The sequence below is a fragment of the Tiliqua scincoides genome, chromosome 4 (genome assembly GCF_035046505.1).
Source record: "Tiliqua scincoides isolate rTilSci1 chromosome 4, rTilSci1.hap2, whole genome shotgun sequence".
NCBI classification, from domain to species: domain Eukaryota; kingdom Metazoa; phylum Chordata; class Lepidosauria; order Squamata; family Scincidae; genus Tiliqua; species Tiliqua scincoides.
The window spans coordinates 45,235,817-45,254,955 of record NC_089824.1 but is presented as its reverse complement, the minus strand read 5'-3'; the positions used below and the strand labels follow the sequence as shown (position 1 = coordinate 45,254,955).

General features: G+C 44.6%; 1 protein-coding gene across 1 annotated transcript; it reads right to left on the bottom strand.

Moving 5' to 3' along the window:
* Positions 1–18,730, bottom strand: LOC136649122 (DGAT1/2-independent enzyme synthesizing storage lipids-like). The gene is made up of 6 exons (XM_066625549.1): positions 18,418–18,730; positions 15,343–15,507; positions 10,884–11,077; positions 7,796–7,856; positions 1,299–1,438; positions 1–105 (listed from the first exon to the last, which is right to left on the bottom strand). The coding sequence occupies exons 1-6, from the start codon at positions 18,728–18,730 to the stop codon at positions 1–3; spliced, it is 978 nt and encodes a 325-aa protein (XP_066481646.1).
* Between the last annotated feature and the right edge of the window lie 409 nt (positions 18,731–19,139).

Genomic DNA, 19,139 nt, shown 5'->3' with positions numbered 1-19,139 from the left:
TTAATTCTCTTTGTGATGCTTATCAAATCGTTCCAAGAAAGCTTTCATTATATTCCCTGGTCTTTTTTGGTATCGGTCTCGAAGATTTTCAATTGCAGTCTTTGTCTGTTAAAATGAAGAAGGAAAGCATAACATTATTGTCTATGTTTTCACAAAATACAGTACTAGGAAAAGATGTGAGATCCAACCTAAAATGGCAGAAGGTCATTTTTGGGTGCAGAAGCACTAGTGTTTCTGAAAAGTTGGTCTATTTCTTGCAGGGGCACTTTTCCCATTGAATTCATATTCAGAAACGTCATCTTTGAGGATGGTTAATAGGCACTGATGTTTATGGACCTCAGGCAGCTTCACAGAAGAGAAGGTTCTTACTTCTTAGATGCTTTCCTGTTCTACTGTTGAAAGAAAAAGCAGCCCCTTGCTCAGTCCAAAAACCAATTTGGCTACTCTGATGTTCTAATCTGATTGAACACTTGAGAAATCTTTTTGGAATTTTTAAAGTGTCTGGTTTGTAGCCTGGCTTTGCACGCAGCCCAGCTCCATTGTCAGCAGCAACTTCTGCATTCAACAGGAGAGTTGACTGTACAGCCCCCCACAATTTGCAACTTTACATTCCACAGCAGCAAATAAAGCATTTAGAAGAAGCCCTGGTGCCATTTGCTGACAGAGATTGTGGCAACTTTCAGTAGTGTGGCTACTGAATATACAGGTATAATAGCAGCCGGATCCTGCTCCCCCATCTGGCCCCACCCCTTCCGGCAGTAGAAGCTTCTCAGCAACTGGGTCATTTGGAGAGTGAGTAGGGGAGAGGACATCACATAAAGGAAGGGCTGTTAAAATTATGTCATCTAGAGGAGAGGGTCAAATGCACTAGCTATGCATTGCTATGCACATTCTCTATGCTATGCACTAGCATCTTTCCAAGTCGAGGCTATATGAGGCAAGTCCCAGGCTGAGTTAGGTTCAGGTTTGAATTTCTGTGCCATCTTTAGATTGGGACAACTCAAATCATTTGATGGGGTATTTGCCTTTTCCCCCCACACTCTTGTTTTGACATATTACCCTATGTCTAAGGAAAACTACAGTCAACACTACAGGTGGTTACATTTCACCTTACAGACACATGTATTTCTTACAAATGAAGTGGGAGAAAGGATGAGTGATGAATGTCACGCACATAAAATGAATTCCATTCCTGATTTCATGTAAGGAGAATTCAAAAGCTAACCTTTTTTCTGAATACATCAGTAGATGTGGAAACTGATTCTGCTTTGATATTTCTAAGTGTCAAGTTCACTTACTTTTTCAGCCAGCTCCTTAGCAGTGATGTTTGGATCATATGGGATGGGTTCTCCAATATAGGTACGAAGTTTGACTGGGAACCCTCCATATACAGGAAGGATTACCCACCGAATTGACTCATAGAGCCATCTTGTCAGCCCTGGGTGTGAAATGGAATAACATTTTGATTTACAACTACCTGATAGCAGGCTTGTACTGAACTGTTAACTTGAATTTTTGACCCATTGCAAATAATACAACCAGATGCTTCACTCATGGAAGTGCTTATAGAGTACATACATACATACATACATAAGACCTTTATTGGCATAGATAATGGAAATACAAAACAACAACCAAACATTAAACATTCAGAACACACACACAATAAAATAAAACACTCGTAATCATCCAATACCCCCTCCCCCCATTCACCATAATATAGCAGAAGACCCAGAATTCCGTCCTGCCAGAATCCCAGAAACAAAGTTGGCAACCTTGTCAAGAGAGTCAGTTTCCCCTATGGAAAGAAGAGTTTGTAATTTAAATGAATCCTCCCAGCCCTGCATTTTGTTCAGCAGTGGAGCCAGATAGATCTTACGAAGGGTATCATGGAGTGGGCAGTAAAAATATATATGATGTAATGTCTCCACACAATTCCTGTCACAGGTACATCTTCTTTCTGAGTAGGGAATGCCACAAAACCTGCCCGCTAGCAGAGCTGATAGAAAGGCATTGCATCTTGCAAGGGAGAATGCTCTGCGAACCTGTGGGCACTGCAGATGATAAAGGAAAGAAGCCGGCTTCCCAAAGCTGACTGGGATGTTCAGATGGAGAGGGGAGCAAATGGTGTTAGCTGCACAGAGTAGCTCTTGACGCTCAATATCGAGCAATCTTTCCTTGATAGTCCTGTAGGCTTCGCTTAAACCAATCATACCCAGGCTCGCTGTGTCTAGTCCTATCGATTTAAGCTTGGAGAGTAAATCCGCAACCTCCACAGGCAGTACTGGATCAGCCAGAAGCTGGTACATTAGCCCATACGGGGCAGCACTGAAGAGGATTGCAAGCCAAAATTTTACTGATCTCAACCAAGCCAATGTTTTGAGTCTAATAAAACCCACTTCAAGACACATAGCAGAATATGGAACACATCTGGGGAAACCCAAGATCCTCCGCAGGAAGGAGGCCTGTATGCTCTCAGTTGAATGATTCAAGGCCTTATGCCAGATTGGACAGCCATAAAGAACTTGCGAGAGTACCTTAGCCTTGAATACCTCTAAAGCAGCCAGAACATATCTGTTAACTTGGCTTAAAAAAACCCGGGAAATTGCAAGGGATGAGATTTTTGATGCATTTAGGACTGCATTACGATGAGAAACCCACGGATGCTTATAGTGGAAATTAATGCCTAAATATCTGAATGTCTTTACTGTTCCATTTTGTTGCCCATAAATGATCATTTAAATGGTTTCCAATTATTGGCAAACACCATGATTTTAGATTTAGAGTAGTTAATCTGTAACCTTTTGGATGTAAAATACTCTATAGATTGATTAAGTAGACGTTTTAAGCCGATTCTTGTTCGAGAAATAAGAGCCGCATCATCTGCATACAGTAATAGCGGCATTGGATTGGACCCAAGTATCGGGCAGTGGCCATCCACTGTCTTCAAGGCTGGGGCTAAATCATTCAGGAACAGGTTAAATAGCATGGGAGCCAAAATGCATCCCTGCTTAACACCTTTGTTTATAGCAATGGGGTGTGTGAGGCTACCACTCCTGGTATATCTAACTTTACATGATGTGTTAGAGTATAAGATCTTAATTAACATCAATAGTCTTTTATCAATCCCCATGCTGGCTAATTTAGACCAAAGAAGATCTCTATCAATGGAATCAAACGCAGCTCTTAGATCAAGGAAAGCCACGTAGAGTCTTGCCTTGGCTTTCTTAATCTGTTTATAGACTAGGTGAGATAAAATTAAACAGTTATCCATTGTTGATTTGCCCCAACAAAATCCTGATTGCTCAGGACCTAGGATATCCTTAGAGTTGGTCCAGGTAAAAAGCTTATTATTTAGGTATTTCACATAAATTTTGCCTATTACAGAGAGCAAGCTGATAGGCCGGTAATTTGCAGTGAGCTTAGGGTCACCTTTTTTAAAAACTGGGATGATTGTTGCTGAGACCCAATCTTTGGGAACTAAGCCAGTCCTATCGATCGTTGTGAAGAGGGGTGCAAGCAAGTGAGCCCACCACTCAGGGTCACATTTTAAGAGTTCAGGAGGTATTACATCCGGTCCGGCAGCTTTCCCTGATTTCAATTGATCTATTATCTGTATAATCTCCATGGGCATCACAGGGGGCCAGGTAGGTAGATCAGATGAATTGAAGTTGGGTTGGGTATCTGGGGATTTGCACTTATCAAAAAATAGTTCTGAAAAATGTTTAATCCATACAGAAGAAGAGATTACAACTGGGTCATCCATTTTGGAGCTAAGAGAGCCTGATACCACGGCCCAAAATTGTTTGTTATTTTTTTGCTGTATCGCTTGCAACAACTTGATCCATTGAGCATGGGTGTACTTCTGCTTTTTATCTACCAGTAAGGCATTAAATTGTTTTTTGTAGAAAAAATATTTAACTGCCTCACATGGAGCGTTAGACTTTCTGAAGGCCAAATAAGTTGCTCTGATCAATGCCTTGAGGTCTCTGCATTCTTTGTCAAACCAGTCCTTTTTATCGGATACACCATGTACAGTGCTCCGCTTAGGGTTGGAACCCAGGGTCCTAAGGATGTGGTCAATTAGGCATTCAAATGACTGGATTTGGGCAAAGGGGTCAGGCTCCTTCAAAATGGATGATAAGGAATCTATATTTGTTGATTCCCTAATTAACTGATGGAAATTTAAAGAAAGGGTGTTGTTCACTATGATTTTGCCACTACTCTCTGTGTTTACTTCAACCCCTGGGTGTGCTGGTGTTCTCCCCGAGTGTAGATCAAGCACCAGGGTTAGAGGGAAGTGATCACTAATAGTAAGATCCCCAATGTCAAACTCTTTCACATGTGGTTTCAAAGACATGGACACGAGAGCATAATCTACGACGCTTGACCCACGGGGGGACATGTATGTAAATTCACCAGCATTGGGGTACTCCTTTAGCCCATTAAGCCAGAGCAGGTTAGAAATAACAGAAAATCTTGCAAGGGCCAAGCCATTAGCATTGTAATGAGGATCCTTTGACCATCTATCTAACTTACAAAATGAGGGGAAGAATTTTCTTCATCCACCATCCATGCTCTAGAATAGATTTGATTAGAGTTTCCAACCCTGGAATTCAGGTCGCCCAGCAAAACAACCTCAGCTAGAGGATTATTCCTCTTGAGGTCATCTATACCAGTCAAGAGGTCACTCTTGAGCTGGGATCTCTGAGAACTGTTAAGTACAAGGGGGATATAGACGTTAATACATAATAAGTCAATAGCTTTGCTAGTCTACTACTGAAGTTAAAAGCCTCGCTTCCAGTGCAACAAGGCAAAGCACCCAAGGATGCATACAGCCCACCTAATGTCCACACTCAAAAGCTGGGAAAGGAATGCCTAAAAGGAAGAGCCCAGCATCTAGCAGCAGCTCCCAGGCTCAATCGCTGGTTCCCAAGCCTCCACCCAAGGTACCAGTAAATTTGCCATCATGAAAGAAGACCTTCAGACCCCAAGAGGACCTGCAATGGTCTCTGAACGGACAGAGTACAACTGGAGCTGCTGTATCCTTGGAGCCAATTGCACCAGTAGTCCAAAATGGCCTTCTTTGCAAAGCATGTGCACCTTTGGACGTCAGCAGTGCACACACAGAAATAGACTGCCCAATGGAGACAATGCCTGCCATTCCTAGTTGCCCTGTGAGGATTACAAACTCATCCACAGAGGTACAGGATGAGTTGCCTGCCTCAGACACAGTGTGTGCCAGCAATCATCTTCTGAGGAATTCTGTGTTCAGCTCAGAGATCTCAGACACTGGTGATATCACTCAGTGTTTGCCCAATGCTTCTTCACAAGCTACAACGTCTCCTCAGAATACAAGTCCTCACAGCGGTGATACAAGCTCCCAGTCCATGGACCTGCTGCTCCAACTGGATATAGATGAGGACACGCTAACCAGAGATGCTCTGGAGGCATACAGAGCTCTCCCTCAACAAAAGCAGTTACAGATGGTCAAAACAATTGAGATGGTTTGGCAGGAATTAACAAACATTATTCTGACCCAATGTTCTTCTACATCTTTGGAGAGTTCATCTCCACAAGACCCTCAAGCATCATCTCTGGAAGCAGACCCACTTCGGAAGCTGCCCATTCAGGCTGAGATCCATCAGGAGACTCCAGGTGGAGGAAATTTGTCTTCCTCCCCTTCTCCAGAAGAAGATGAGATTGTGGAAGGAGCTATAAATGCCTTCAAGAGCCTTCCAAGGATGGAACAAGCAAACATAATAAAATGCCTGGATAAAGTTAGAGCAGAACTTATTAGTCCTAATGAGGAAGCTCTGACTGGCAGAACGCATCCTTCGGTTCTTCCAGAGCAAGCTTTGGGTCATCAATTTGAATCAGAAACTACTTCACCCAGGGAACATGTTACTAATTCAAGAGATTCTGTGTTACTCATGGAGGCAAACTTAGCCTCATCTAGCTGTGTGTCTCATGCCCCCCCCCCCCCCCCGGAAATTGAGAACCTGCCCATGAATGAAGCTTGACTGATCAACCCTTCTCCTGACTTGGTCTCTCCCTTTTTGAGAATCCTTTCCTGGAATATTGCAGGATGGAGGAGCAAGAAAAATGACACCGATTTTCTAAGTTATCTTAGAACTTTTGATGTAATTATGTTGCAAGAGACATGGGTCCAGGGCCAATTGCATCTTAATGGATATAAAGCTTTTTTGCTCTCTGCTATTAAACCTAATTCTAGTGGGCGCCCATCAGCAGGTTTAGCCATACCGGTGGCAGAGCATCTTAAACCTTGCTCCCTAGCCACAACTTCGGGGTGTTGTAAGATGCAAGCTTTAATGATATCCTGTGAAGCTATTGACTTATTATGCTTATAGAGTAATCCCTACTAGTGGGGTAAGAGGCACTTTTTCAAGTGGGTGATTTATTTAGCAGGGGGAGAGTAACTGGCCCTCCTCACCCCAGCAGTGTCTTTTATACTGGCTGTCTGCTGGTGTTCTTTTGCATCTTTTTATATCAGTGGTTCTCACACATTTAGCACCGGGACCCACGTTTTAGAATGAGAATCTGTCAGGACCCACTGGAAGTGATGTCATGACCGGAAGTGACATCAAACAGGAAAAATTTTTACAATCCTAGGCTGCAAGCCTACCCATACTTACCCAGGGGTCAATCCCATTTACTATCATTGTTACAAGCATATACATAGCAACCTGTTAAAAGTACAGATGTGTAACATTTTCTCAAATGCAGTCACATATCATGGTAGCATTAAGTCTAATATATTTAAAATAAAATATTGAAATGAGTGGGGATCCACCTGAAAATGGCTCGCGACCCACCTGGTGGGTCCTGACACACAGTTTGAGAAACACTGTTTTAGATTGTGAGCCCTTTTGGGACAGGGAGCCATTAGTTATTTGATTTTCTCTGTAAACTACTTTGTGAACTTTCTGTTGAAAAACTGTATGTAAATACTGTTAATAATAATAATGCAACTCTACAATTTCCTGTAGTTCATCATTCTGCAGCTTGTGTGGATGATTTCTTGATCAACATCAGAAATGAAACATACAACCTAATTCAACTTAACTCCCCCTACTCATGCAGCTGCGCTAATGGATCCTGTGCTGCATCCTGGGGGAGGAGTCCTTTCCTCCTCATCCCCACCTTGTTCTGCCCACTGCCTGCTGGCAGAGGGTGATCTATCCCCCAGCCCGCGCACACAGCCACCAATCATTACGCAGATAGCCTATCATTCACTGACCAAATGGTACTTCCACTGGCATCCTCTTACTTCCAGAATGTGTGCTCTGCTAGTGGGAAGAGAGAACAGGACTGGGCTGACAACCATGCATGCCGTTTTAAACAATTATTTCAACAGAAAGATTATAGTAAAGTAATAAGATTGCAATGTGTTTGCAAAGAGTTTCCACAAAAGGGATTGGGCACAATTCATGAAGCTCTCGAAAATAGGTTCTGAAAATAACATTAGGGAAGACTTTGGACTAGTTTGAATAATACAATTCACCCGCACACGTTTCTGCTCCATAAAATGTACTACTCTTATTTGGATGGTGGAATGTTAGGCTTGGTTAGATATTCTGTCAATTGCCCCCACCTCCAGAATATGCTGGAGGGAATGGTGTACTGCTGGGGCACAGAACACATGTGCCCTCATGTCTAACTGTGCATGGGTGAACTAATCATATGGTGTCATTTGAACTGGTCCATTTATTAAGTATACAATTAAATAAATAAATATTAAATACATGAAGGAAAATTAGGAAATGTAGCTTACATGTATTTCCAAATGTCCAGTATGCTTCACGAGTGTTTTGTGTAAATATTGGGATGATGGGCTGAAAAAGATGAAACACAAAATTAATACTGGAGACAATTTTAGCCCTGTCTCTTCCTGCTATTATTTGTTATTAAGGGAGAGGCTTATTTCATAAGCATTACTTTCAAGCAAGGGTATAAAATTAATATTTTGGTTTTCTCATTGGCAGACAGGACTTTAGTCCTTCTCAGTAATCTGGGGTGGAACCCATAGCTGTGTCTTTCTTAGATCATTTTGATACTAAAGACAGTTAAAATGTGGTTTAAAAATTGGAGGAAAAGAACATTTGGAATATTTTTATGCATACTTTAAAGGGATAACTTTGAAATATCAAGGCTATAACTGTATTATCATCATTTCAACAAGTCTGATATATTCACACCTCTTTTCTAACATCCCTATATCTAGTCTAGAAAAAAAGTACCAGACCGGGGGCGGGGGGGGGGGAAGTCATGATTGAGGTGAATAAAACTAAGCATGCGATGGATAGAGGGAAGTTCTTTTTCCTCTCACACAACACCAGGATCAGGGGACATCCATTAAAATTCACTGGCAGGAGAGTTCAAACAGGCAAAAGAGAATATTTATTTGTATAGTACATAATACATCCATGCAACACCTTGCCACAGAATGTGGTGATGGCACCTGGCTTAAAGGCCTTTAAATAGGAATTTGATGGTGTCATGGAGGAAAAGTTCATTACAGGTTACAAGTCGTGATGACTATATGCAACCTCCAAGTTCTCGTGGTAGCCTATCATTGAATGCCAGATGCAAGGGAGTGGCAACAGGTTATAGGTATAGTATTGTTCTGAGTGCTTCCAGAGACATCTAGTGGCCACTGTAAGGTACAGGAAGCTGGACTAGATGGGCCCTTAGACTGACTCAGCAGGGCTTTTATGTTCATAAAGGGCGTGTGGGAAGCAGGAAAAGATACATGCACACTAACTAGACACTATTCTCCTTTGTCAGCTTGCTTTCTTCCCAAGTACTTCTTCTCTGACAGGACCATGACAGAGGAAAAACATGACAGTCTCCCTCACCATACCGTGCCATAGTCTCAATCTGATCTGCCCCCCAGGGCTGCTACTTCCATTAGAAAAAACAAACACACAATGGCCAGTCTGCATATTTAACATAATATGTAGCTGAGGTACTTACTGTGTCTATTTATACTTAATTTAATGGTTTTTCTAGTAGCCCAAACCCTGCTATGTTGCATACATTTTTAGTCTCAGTTACGATGCAGTCTCCTATCTCATATTTCTCCAGTCAGCAGAGTGTATTGATACATTGTGCCACCCCCATTTGCAAAGAGGGCTGGGGTTGCTTTGACCCCAATCCTGTTTTCTCTGCAGTCTTCCAGGGGGAGGCTCTGCTGCCCTGAATAGACAACCCCTCAACTACACTTAGTGGCCTCAGAGTTCAGGTGGGGGAAGGAGGGAATTAACACCTCCTTGATTCTCTTCTGTCCCTAGCTGTGCCTCTCCCTCCTTGGGCAGATCCACTATCCAAGGTGGGGCTATCAGCTGAGCCCCAGCACTCAGAACCCTACAGTAGTGTCTCCAATAACCATCCCTTTATCAGGGGCCTAGGTGTGTTCATCCACCCACTTCCCTCAGAACTTAGAATCAAGATTTCCCCATTTCTCTCTTTCCTCATCCAGGTGAGACCAAATGCTCTGATGCCAGGAAAAGTGCTGTGTTTCCACCAGGTCCAGCAAAGCCAAAACCACACTCACCTATGGTGGCATTGGTTTTGCCAGAGTCTCCTCAGAGTTCTCCTCTCCAAGGCAAGGACAACCCAGGCCACTGTCGCTTTCCTTTTGGCCTGTCCAGAAGTTCCCAGTGCCTGCTGCTAGGGTATCACCTCCTTCTCCTTCCTCAGGGCTTGTTGTCATCGCAGCTGCTACCAGGCCAGAAGCCCTGGTAGTGGCTTGTGCCACAAGCCACTAGGGGGTGTTGCCTGCTGCTCCCCCCGAAGGACCAAGATGCTACCAGGACCAAGTGAGTGCACACCCAGACATACATAAGAACATACTGTCTTGCTTAGTCATGATTCATGAGGTCAAAGTAAAAAGACTAGGTGGCCAAAGAACAGGTGGAAGAGTGTCAAGCCCAGGAAGGGGGAAGTATCAGCAGCAGCAGCACCACCAGTATGTTACCCCCCCCCAACCTTGATACAACTTCTTGTGTGCACTCAGACATGTGCTAGCAAGAACAACGGTGCAGGTCCAAGTAGACCCATTCAGGCAGTGGAACCTTTGGCAAGGGAACAAATGGAATTTTCAACAACCTGGAGCAAGCAAAAAAAACCATCCCCAAGGCGAGGTGAGCGGCAAAAACATTTCTATCCATCCCCAAAAGGCATATAGCTAGTCCCAGACTGCACATTGGCAGGGTGGATGGGGATATGAAGATGGAGGGTGTTGACAAAAGTCATTAAGCCCAACCCATTGCAACAAGCACCCAATAGGGTACAGAGATTGGCTCTCCCACTTAATGTTTTGTCAGAGGCAGGGCAAAATCACTTGCACTCAAAAGAAAGAGGGCAGAAGTCGCAATATTATGAAACTATAAAATGGAAGGTTTGCATCAGCAAGAACAAAGTTTATTTTTGTTTCCTCTGCAAACAGAAAAGCACCAGCTTCCAAAAATTAGTTTCAATTCTGCTGTCAATGACAACTGTAAGTTGTGTGGTTGCCTCACAGGATTCACTCTATGTCTTTATACTACTTTATACTCTTAATACTGCTTAATAATTTATACTCTTTATACTGCTACATTAAGAATCTGGTAAATATTCCAGCAACAGTACATTTGCACCAAACAGCTGAGAATTCTAGAATTTTAGCACTTAGCACACAGAGTACTTTCTACAATAGTAAAAACTATATAATCCATTTACCATGGGTTGATCCTTGATTTTCTTCTCTGATGGATTCTGAACACCTCATGATCAACTTTTATGCCACTTGGTTGCTTTCATGTTGTGAACACAGGATTGTTAGTTTAGCTGTGTGATACTTTTCAACAGAAATCACTCACCACTTTGGCCTCTGTTGCAACTTGGGCAAAACCTGTACGATTTCCCCAGATCAGGTTGTAGTTCCCATCGCTAAAATTTTGCTCTCTAAGTCCACCAGGTGCAATTCCCAATAACTCGCCTTTCTTCAAAAATGCCACACAATCAGCTTTGTTGCGATCTCCACAACCGGTCAGCCCAAGAACCAATTGTATTCCTATAAAAATATACACATAACTGAATAATACATTTAGGGCACAATCCACAGGGGAGGGTGGGATGCCTCCAGTCCCTTACACCGGCCCACTGGTGTCGCAAAAGTGCAGTAAAGTGCATTCGCGCCACCAGGAGGGAGGCAGCCTCACTCAGCGGGCCTGAAAGGTGAGACTGTGCTGGCCGAGCTCGGCCAGTGTAGGGGTGTGGGGGGGCATGGGGAGGGGAGGAGGAGGCATTTTGAGGCAAGCCAATGGGCGGGTGAAAGGTGAGGGGACGGGGACAGGATCCAGCACTTATGCCAGATCCTATCTCCATTCCTGGACAGCTCCAGGTTGCTTGGATCTGTGCCACCTCTTTAGGTGGTGCAGATCTGAGTAGACCCATTGGGACTGCTGCAGCATTACTCATGCTGCATCATGAGTAATGATGACATGATTCTCCTTGCCCTGGGCTGCGCTGCTTTCGGCCCCAACCCTGCCTTGGATGTGGGGCAGGTTCGCTGACCTGCCTGCTCCAGGGCAGGTTAGGATTGGGCTGTTATGGTGTAACTATAACACCTAAAATGAATATAAGACATTTTTACTAGGGGGTTGGTTTATTTATTAATTATTTATTTAAACAATTTCATCCCGCCTTTTCTCTGCTAGAGCAGATGCCCAAGGCATCTTACAGTTTATAGAAAAAATATTAAATACAATTTATTAAAACAATGAATAAACTCAAAAATAAACAAAATAAAAACCAATTGGACTAGGGCAAAACTGTTAACATTTAAGGAACTGCTATAGAGTCACAGGAGGCAGAAAACCCAAATGCTAAACAAGACAAAAAGGTTTTGAAGCCTCATTGAAACACCACAAGATGGGGATAGATTTTAATTCCCCTGGTAGAGAGTTCCATAATTATGGCACCACTACTGAGAAGGCTCGCCACAGTGCCAGCATCCCCCTAACTTGGGAGAAAGATGGCATTCACAGGAAAGCCCCCTTAGATTACCTAAGAGGGCAGTTCAGAAAATATGGGAGAAGGCAACCTGGCTCCAAACTGTGAAGGCCTTTAAAGGTCAAAACCAGCAGCTTAAATTGGGCCCAGAAGCAAATGGGCAGCCAGTGCAGTCGCCGAAGCAGTGTTCTGACAGAATCAAACTGCCTAGCTCCTGTAACTACCCTGGCCACTGCATTCTGCACTAATTGCAGCTTCTGAACTGTCTTCAGGGGCATTACCCAATTGCTCTGGGGCAGGGCTTCTTTACTGGGCCCCTGTCATTCCCCAGGTGACCCCTCCCCAATAGAGGGGTCTGCTTCAAGACTCCCACACAGCCCTGTCTCTGCTGCTTCCTGGTGGTCAACCATCTTCAAGGGCAGCCCCATGTAGAGCATGTTACTGTAATCCAATCTAGAAGTCACTAGGGCATAGACCACCATGGTCAGGTCTCATCAACTCAAGTATGACCTTGGCTGGTGCAACAGCCAAAGCTGGGCAAACACACCCCTGGCCACTGCTGCAACCTGACTCTCCAGAGCAAGCTGTGAGTCCAGGAGAACCCCCAAACTGCACACCTGCTCCTGCAGGGGGAGTACGACCCCATTTGGAGCAGGTGGATGATCAGTACCTGCATCAAGGATTTCCTGACCAGAAGGATCTCTGTCTTTTCTGGATTCAGTCTCAACCTATTGGCCTCTAGACATTGCTCCAGGACTCCCACAGCCTCCCTGGAACAAGATGCTAAGGAGAGATAGAACTGGGTGTCATCGGCATATTGGTGACACCCCACTCCAAATCCCCGGATGATATCTCCCAGTGGTTTCATGTAGATCAGTGGTTCTCACACATTTAGAGCGGGGACCCACTTTTTAGAATGAGAATCTGTCAGGACGCACTGGAAGTGATGGCATGACCAGAAGTGACATCAACAAGCAGGGGACATTTTAACAATCCTAGGCTGCAATCCTACCCACACTTACCCAGGAGTAAGTCCCATTTACTATCATTGTTAAAATAATATACATAATAGCTTGTTAAAAGTATAGGTCTGTAACATTTCTCCAAATGAAGTCATATACCATGGTAGCATCAAGTCTAATATATTCAAATAAAATATTGAAATGAATGGGGACCCACCTGAAATTGGCTTGTGACCCACCTAATGGGTCCCAACCCACAGTTCAAGAAACACTAATGCAGATATTAAAAAGCATGGGGGCAGAATAGAACCCCATGGCACCCGACATTGTAAAGGCCAGGGCACCAGAGTCCCCCAGCTTCACCATCTGGGACCTGACAGCCAAGAAGGAATGGAACCCCTGCAAAGCAGTGCCCCCAATTCCCAGCTCAGCCAGCCAGCCCAGAAGGATACAGTCGTCAATTTTATTGAAAGACGCTGAGACGTCCAGCAGAACCAACAGGGACACACTTCCCTTGTCTAGTCCTCAGCTAAGATCATCCAACAGGGCAACCAGGGCTGTCTCTGTTCCAAAGCCCAACCTGAAGCCGAATTGGAAGGATCCAGATAATTCATCTCATCTAGGATCACCTGGAGCTAAGATGCCAGTACCCCTCAATCACCTTACCCAAGAAAGAAAGAGTAGATACTGGTCAGTAGTTGTTTAGATTGGTGGAATCAAGAGATTTTTTTTTTTTCCAGGAGGGGGCACACAATTGTGGTCTTCAATATGCTAGGCATCATTCCCTCCTGCAAAGATAAATTTACAATGTGTACCATCCAATTAGCCGAACCAGCCCTGGCAGATTGAATTAGCCACATTGAGCAAGGGACAAGTGGTATGATGACGGTCTTAAACTCCAGAGGATCCTATCCACATCCCCAGGCCATAACAGTTGAAGAGAATCCATAAAGATGGAACTGACAGATGCTGTAGGGGCAACTTCTGGAACTGTTAAACCAGAGTCCAAGTCATGACAAATATGATCAATTTTATCTGCAAAGTGCCTTGCAAATTCATCACAGTGGGTATTTGAGCCCTCCAACTCATTTGCCAAAGAGGCTGAATGGAGCAGATCACAAACGACTTATAAAAGGTTCCCTGGACGGCTCCTTGCAGACACAATGGTGACAGAGAAATATGCTCTGTTCACAGTTATAGTTGACAAACACACTCTTCATTCATTAACTCCTCATGTTCATTGGAGAAAGGAATAAGGAACATGCATGTTCTCACTCCCCTGCTCCTTCTGGTTAAGGAACATGGGAAAATAACACAGGCCAACACACATTTTGCTTCCTTAAACGTTACACCAATTCCTACATATATTTGGGATGCTGATTCAAAAAATGGCATCTGTTTTGCCCTATCATGCCTAGTTTTGGAGATATAGTATAACTTCCTTAGTGAATGGTTCAAGCAGCTTCCTCATGAGGAAGCCTACACCATGGCTCCCTCACGAGGAAGCTGCTTGAACCATTAACTAATGAAGCTATACTATATCTCCAAAACTAGATGTGTTAGGGCAAAACGGATGCCATTTTTGGAATTGGCACCCCAAATTCATATCATATTCACCATAAAGTTTGGGAAAAACTTTTCTGACCCTCAATTTTGTAGGCCTGTGTAATGAATGAAGAGGGCTTTTATCAACTAACTGCCAAATCCTAACTAGCTCCCCACATGGTGATACCGTGATGGCAGCATGGCCTCTGCTATATCCCATGTAGGAATTGTGGCTTTTAGGCATCTCCTTAGGGTAAGGGGACATTTATCCAAGACCCAGCACCTTGGACCTGCAGCAGCAATATTACTGGTGCAAGTCCACATTGATTTGTGCTGGTGAATCAGGCCCATGGAGGGGGTTAGGATTCAGTGGCTCTGCTCCTACTAGACCCTCCGGGGCCATTCCTGCCCCGTTCATCTCTCTCCTTGCCCCGTTCCACCCTTCCACCTTTTTCTGTCTCCAACTCTAACTTACTTGCCTCAGTGGGTCCTCCTGGATCTGCCAGCATGCATGGGAAGGCTCTGGCTTTCCTGCTGGCACTCTGGCCACCAGTGCTGCTGGAGCATGCTTTACAGCTGCTTTTCAGCAGCCAGTGACAGTGGAACATATATTCCACTGGTAGGGCAGCCCACTAGGATTGGACTGTAAAACAACCTCCCCTAGTAAAAATGACTTATATGCATTTTAGCAGGTTCTCATACTTGGAAACCTAGCGATCCTATAGAAAAATTCTGCCTTAGAGTTGCCCTTTATGGCTCTTCACAGTAGGGTTATTTTCCATTTTCCAATCCTAAATGTAGAGCGTGAGTACTTTACCTGGTATCCCAAACAGAAAATGGTCAGACACAGAATAGCAACATCTCCCTGTTAGAATATACAGTGTAGATACAAAGCAGGCATAGTCGATACCAAGAGCTCCATGATAATAAATAATAAGCCCTGATCCTTCTGGTAGATGTTCCAAGCCAATGATTTCAAAACCTGAAAAGAGGATGAAATGCAAAAGATTAATTTTATGTTCATGTCAGTGATATGAAGATTTAACAAATTCATGATGAAGGAAGAAGGCAGGATGGTTTTCCAAACATATTGGCAAAAAATGCCCTACTACAGGACCCATCCATCCCAGATACTAATTTGCCATTCTCTATGCGAAAGATTTTTGCTGTGGTAGCTCCAGGGTTAAGGAGCATCCCCTCCTGAGATCAAAGAATGTGGATACAACTGGGAGTCACTGAGGGTACATCTGCACAGAGAGGGTGGCTAGCAGAAGCTTTCCCCCTTCTCTCTTCTCACAATGATTTGTTCTGGAAATAGAATTTCTGAAGAGGGCTACAGTAGCTTTGATAAGGGAGCAATCAGAGACAAATACCTACTTTTGGTACATTCATTTGGACTAACCAGACAAGATTTCTAACCTGTGTTTAAAGCATTTGCAAATAATGATGTGGCTTTCCTTCCCAAGCCTTGAGTCATTTCCAAAGGTTAATGACTTCCTTTGGAACCTAGTAAAGTCAGCAATGGTCTGTGTCTGTGTTGTCAGTCTCAACTTTAACTTCACATATTCATGGACTTTGATGTTGTCTGAGAACCCTTTTTATCTGACACATGTAGGAAAATATGCATGCATGCATACCTGTGTAGCATTGCTTGCCTGTTAAGAAAGCACAACCCAGGTCAGTGACACATTTGTGTCACAGAACCAGGATGGTGAATATCTCTCTGGGAACAAAAGCCATGTATTTGCACCAAAGAAGTTGTTAGCAACACAAAAGGAGGATCCTGAACCCTGGTTCTCCTCATAACACCATTGCCAAATTCAGTCAAGGAGCCTTGCTGATGGAGTAACTGGGCTCCTGAGCAGGTCACACACCCTCAACTAAATGTAAGAACTATGGAAGGACGCCTTTAGGACCAGGAATAAGCCAGCAAGTCAAGAAAGAAGGCTCTTTGATGAGCTCACCTCACAAAACATCCCATAGAATCCAATTATAGGAAAGGATATAAAAAGCTATAAAATAGACCCCACATGTCATTGTTCTTCCTCCTCCCTGTCACTGCCTTGCTGTCTTTTTTGTCATGTGCAGACCTGCTGGTGCTGTATTAAGCCGTTGCCATTCCAGCCACCATCCAAGAACTGCAGAATCGAGTAACACCATTGTGAGGCTACTTCCCTTACTTGAGGAGTAAGGGAACTTACTTAGTTCCCTTCTCCCGAGGAGATGGCAGTTGCTGCCCAGGGTGTGCTGGATGCCGTGGCAGTTGTTGCACAGCAGCCCTATGCTTCAGGCAGCTCAAGATTGGGCTGTAAGGCTACTGCTTCACTCCTGGGCTTGTTCCAGAACCTTCTTTATGCCATTTTAACCTTGATTAAATTCAGGAGAGTCATTTGGTCTTGGAAGACTTTCTACATCTCCTGCAATACATCCCATCCCACCCCACCCCACCCCACCCCGCAGAAGCAGACTTATAATCACTGTCCTTGGCAAACCCTTGCCACTGATCCACAAATTCCCCTCTATATTTCCTTGTTTTCTCCTGTACAGTCAAATTGACAACAGACTGATGGCCCTATCCTATGGAAGCCTTGTATTGCCAGAACTCATGTACTGGCAGCCCAAGCCCTTTATGCCTATCACAAAAGGTAACACAACACTTTGCACATCCGGGTTTCTGCCACAAGCAGCAAGCAGGCCATGCTCCAGTGGCCTTCCAACAAGCCCCAGGACTGGCAAGACCATGAGAGGAGCAGGAGGAGCAGGGACTAAGAGCACAGGCAGGGAGGGGGACTTGGGTGGTGGAGAATGGGATGGGGAGGAGGATTGAGGCTGGGTATTGGAAGTCTTGGTAGCAACCACATCGCCAATATCCTATTTCCCTTCCTCACCTTGATCCACCTTCCCAGAATCACTGGCATACATCAGAGTGGATCTATCCAAGCAGTGGAGGCTTATCCCCAGGCCAGGGAACTTCAGTACTGCCCCCCTACCAGTGGCTCCAGTGGCCCAGCTGCATTGGTGGCAGCACGGGGGGTGGGGGTGATAGGATTGGGTTGTGCCATTTTTATTCTTTGTATAAATGAATTGTTTTATTTTGATTCCTACTTCCTATTATTGTTAATGTATCCCCGCAATGCAAGTTTCTTTGCTGCATGTGTCACCCTCGCCTCCATCTTCATTCCCCAGCATTTGAGCTGTGCCACTGGCCACTACACAGGGTCCCAGCACACAAGATAGTTTCTCCTCATTTTTTGCATGTTAATGCCTGTTTATAAGTGTCAGGGCCCCTGCCAGATGCCCTGACTCCCCCCCCCCCCCACTTATCCTGGAGCAGGCACCCCAGGCCCAGGGTGGGGAGACTTCCCTGTCCTTGAAGGGGGCAAAGAAGGTTGGCTCACCCCAACCAGCCAGAGGAGGCTGGCAGGGCAAAAAAGGAACAATGAAGGAAACAAGCCAGGAACAGGAAACAGGAACAGGAAACAGGGGCTTTTCTGCCCCACCTGGAGGAAGGGGAGGGGCCAAAGGGGGGCGGGCTTGCTCCATAAAACAGGGAAGCCAGGGATGAGAGGCAGTCAGTGCAAAGCAGGAAGCTGTGAGGTGAACAGCTCTTGCTCCTAGGCCAGGTTTGGTAGCTCTGCTAGGGAGGAGGACAAGGGTGCTGGAACCCCCTCCCCCTTCAGCCAATCTGAGGCCTCCCTGGGGGTGGAACAAGCCTGCTCCAGGCCCCTCCAGGGCAGGGACCCTACAAAAAGCACACCCAGTAACTGTGGCAACACAGTGGCCCCTACATCAGCTCTGGGATTCTGAACCTCAGTCCCTTGGAATTATGAATGGACTCGTATAATAACTCATAGCATTGGGATGATGGCTATTTAAAGAAATGCTTGCTTACCATGCCATATCTTTCCAAATGATCTCACAAGGTATGAAACAACTTTTCTTGCCTTGTCCCATGATTTGCTAGATGGATGTTCTTGCATGTTGTTCTTTTTCTGGTATATATATAGCGCAAAGTTGACAACACAAACAAAACAATATATGGCTAGTGGGAGAGAATATACCAATAGGACAGGCACAATTAACCACAATGCATAGCTCAGGTAATCTCCAAGGTAAGCAAAACCAATCCAGTTCCTCAGTATGGGAGTAAACCAGGTCACAGCGTCTTCCTCCCCAGAAGCCTCAAGAGCAGTTGAGGCTATCATTGTAGATGTGCCTATGAAAGGAGTAGACCCAGGAAAATATTCAGCAGAAATGATGAAGAAAGTGATTTCAGCCTTCTGTTGACCACATGACCGACAATGTCTTTCTTGCTCTGTATACTTCCAGGCAGTAGTGTCACTAGGGTTTGTGACACCCGGTGCGGGATGCCAGCGCGTCACCCCCCCCCCATGCAGTGGGCAGAGCAGCACCCCAGGTGGTGGGCATGGTAATGTACCATCACTCCACCCCCACTGGTTTTTTGGCTGTACCTTTTGATAGAAGAAAGATAGAACACATTCTGCATTAAATTACACATTGATTGATATATAACATGATGGTATTATTCTTCCAAATTATGATTTTTGTGATTTTGGCCACTAGTGGTGTCACACACACACCCGGGTGTCATCT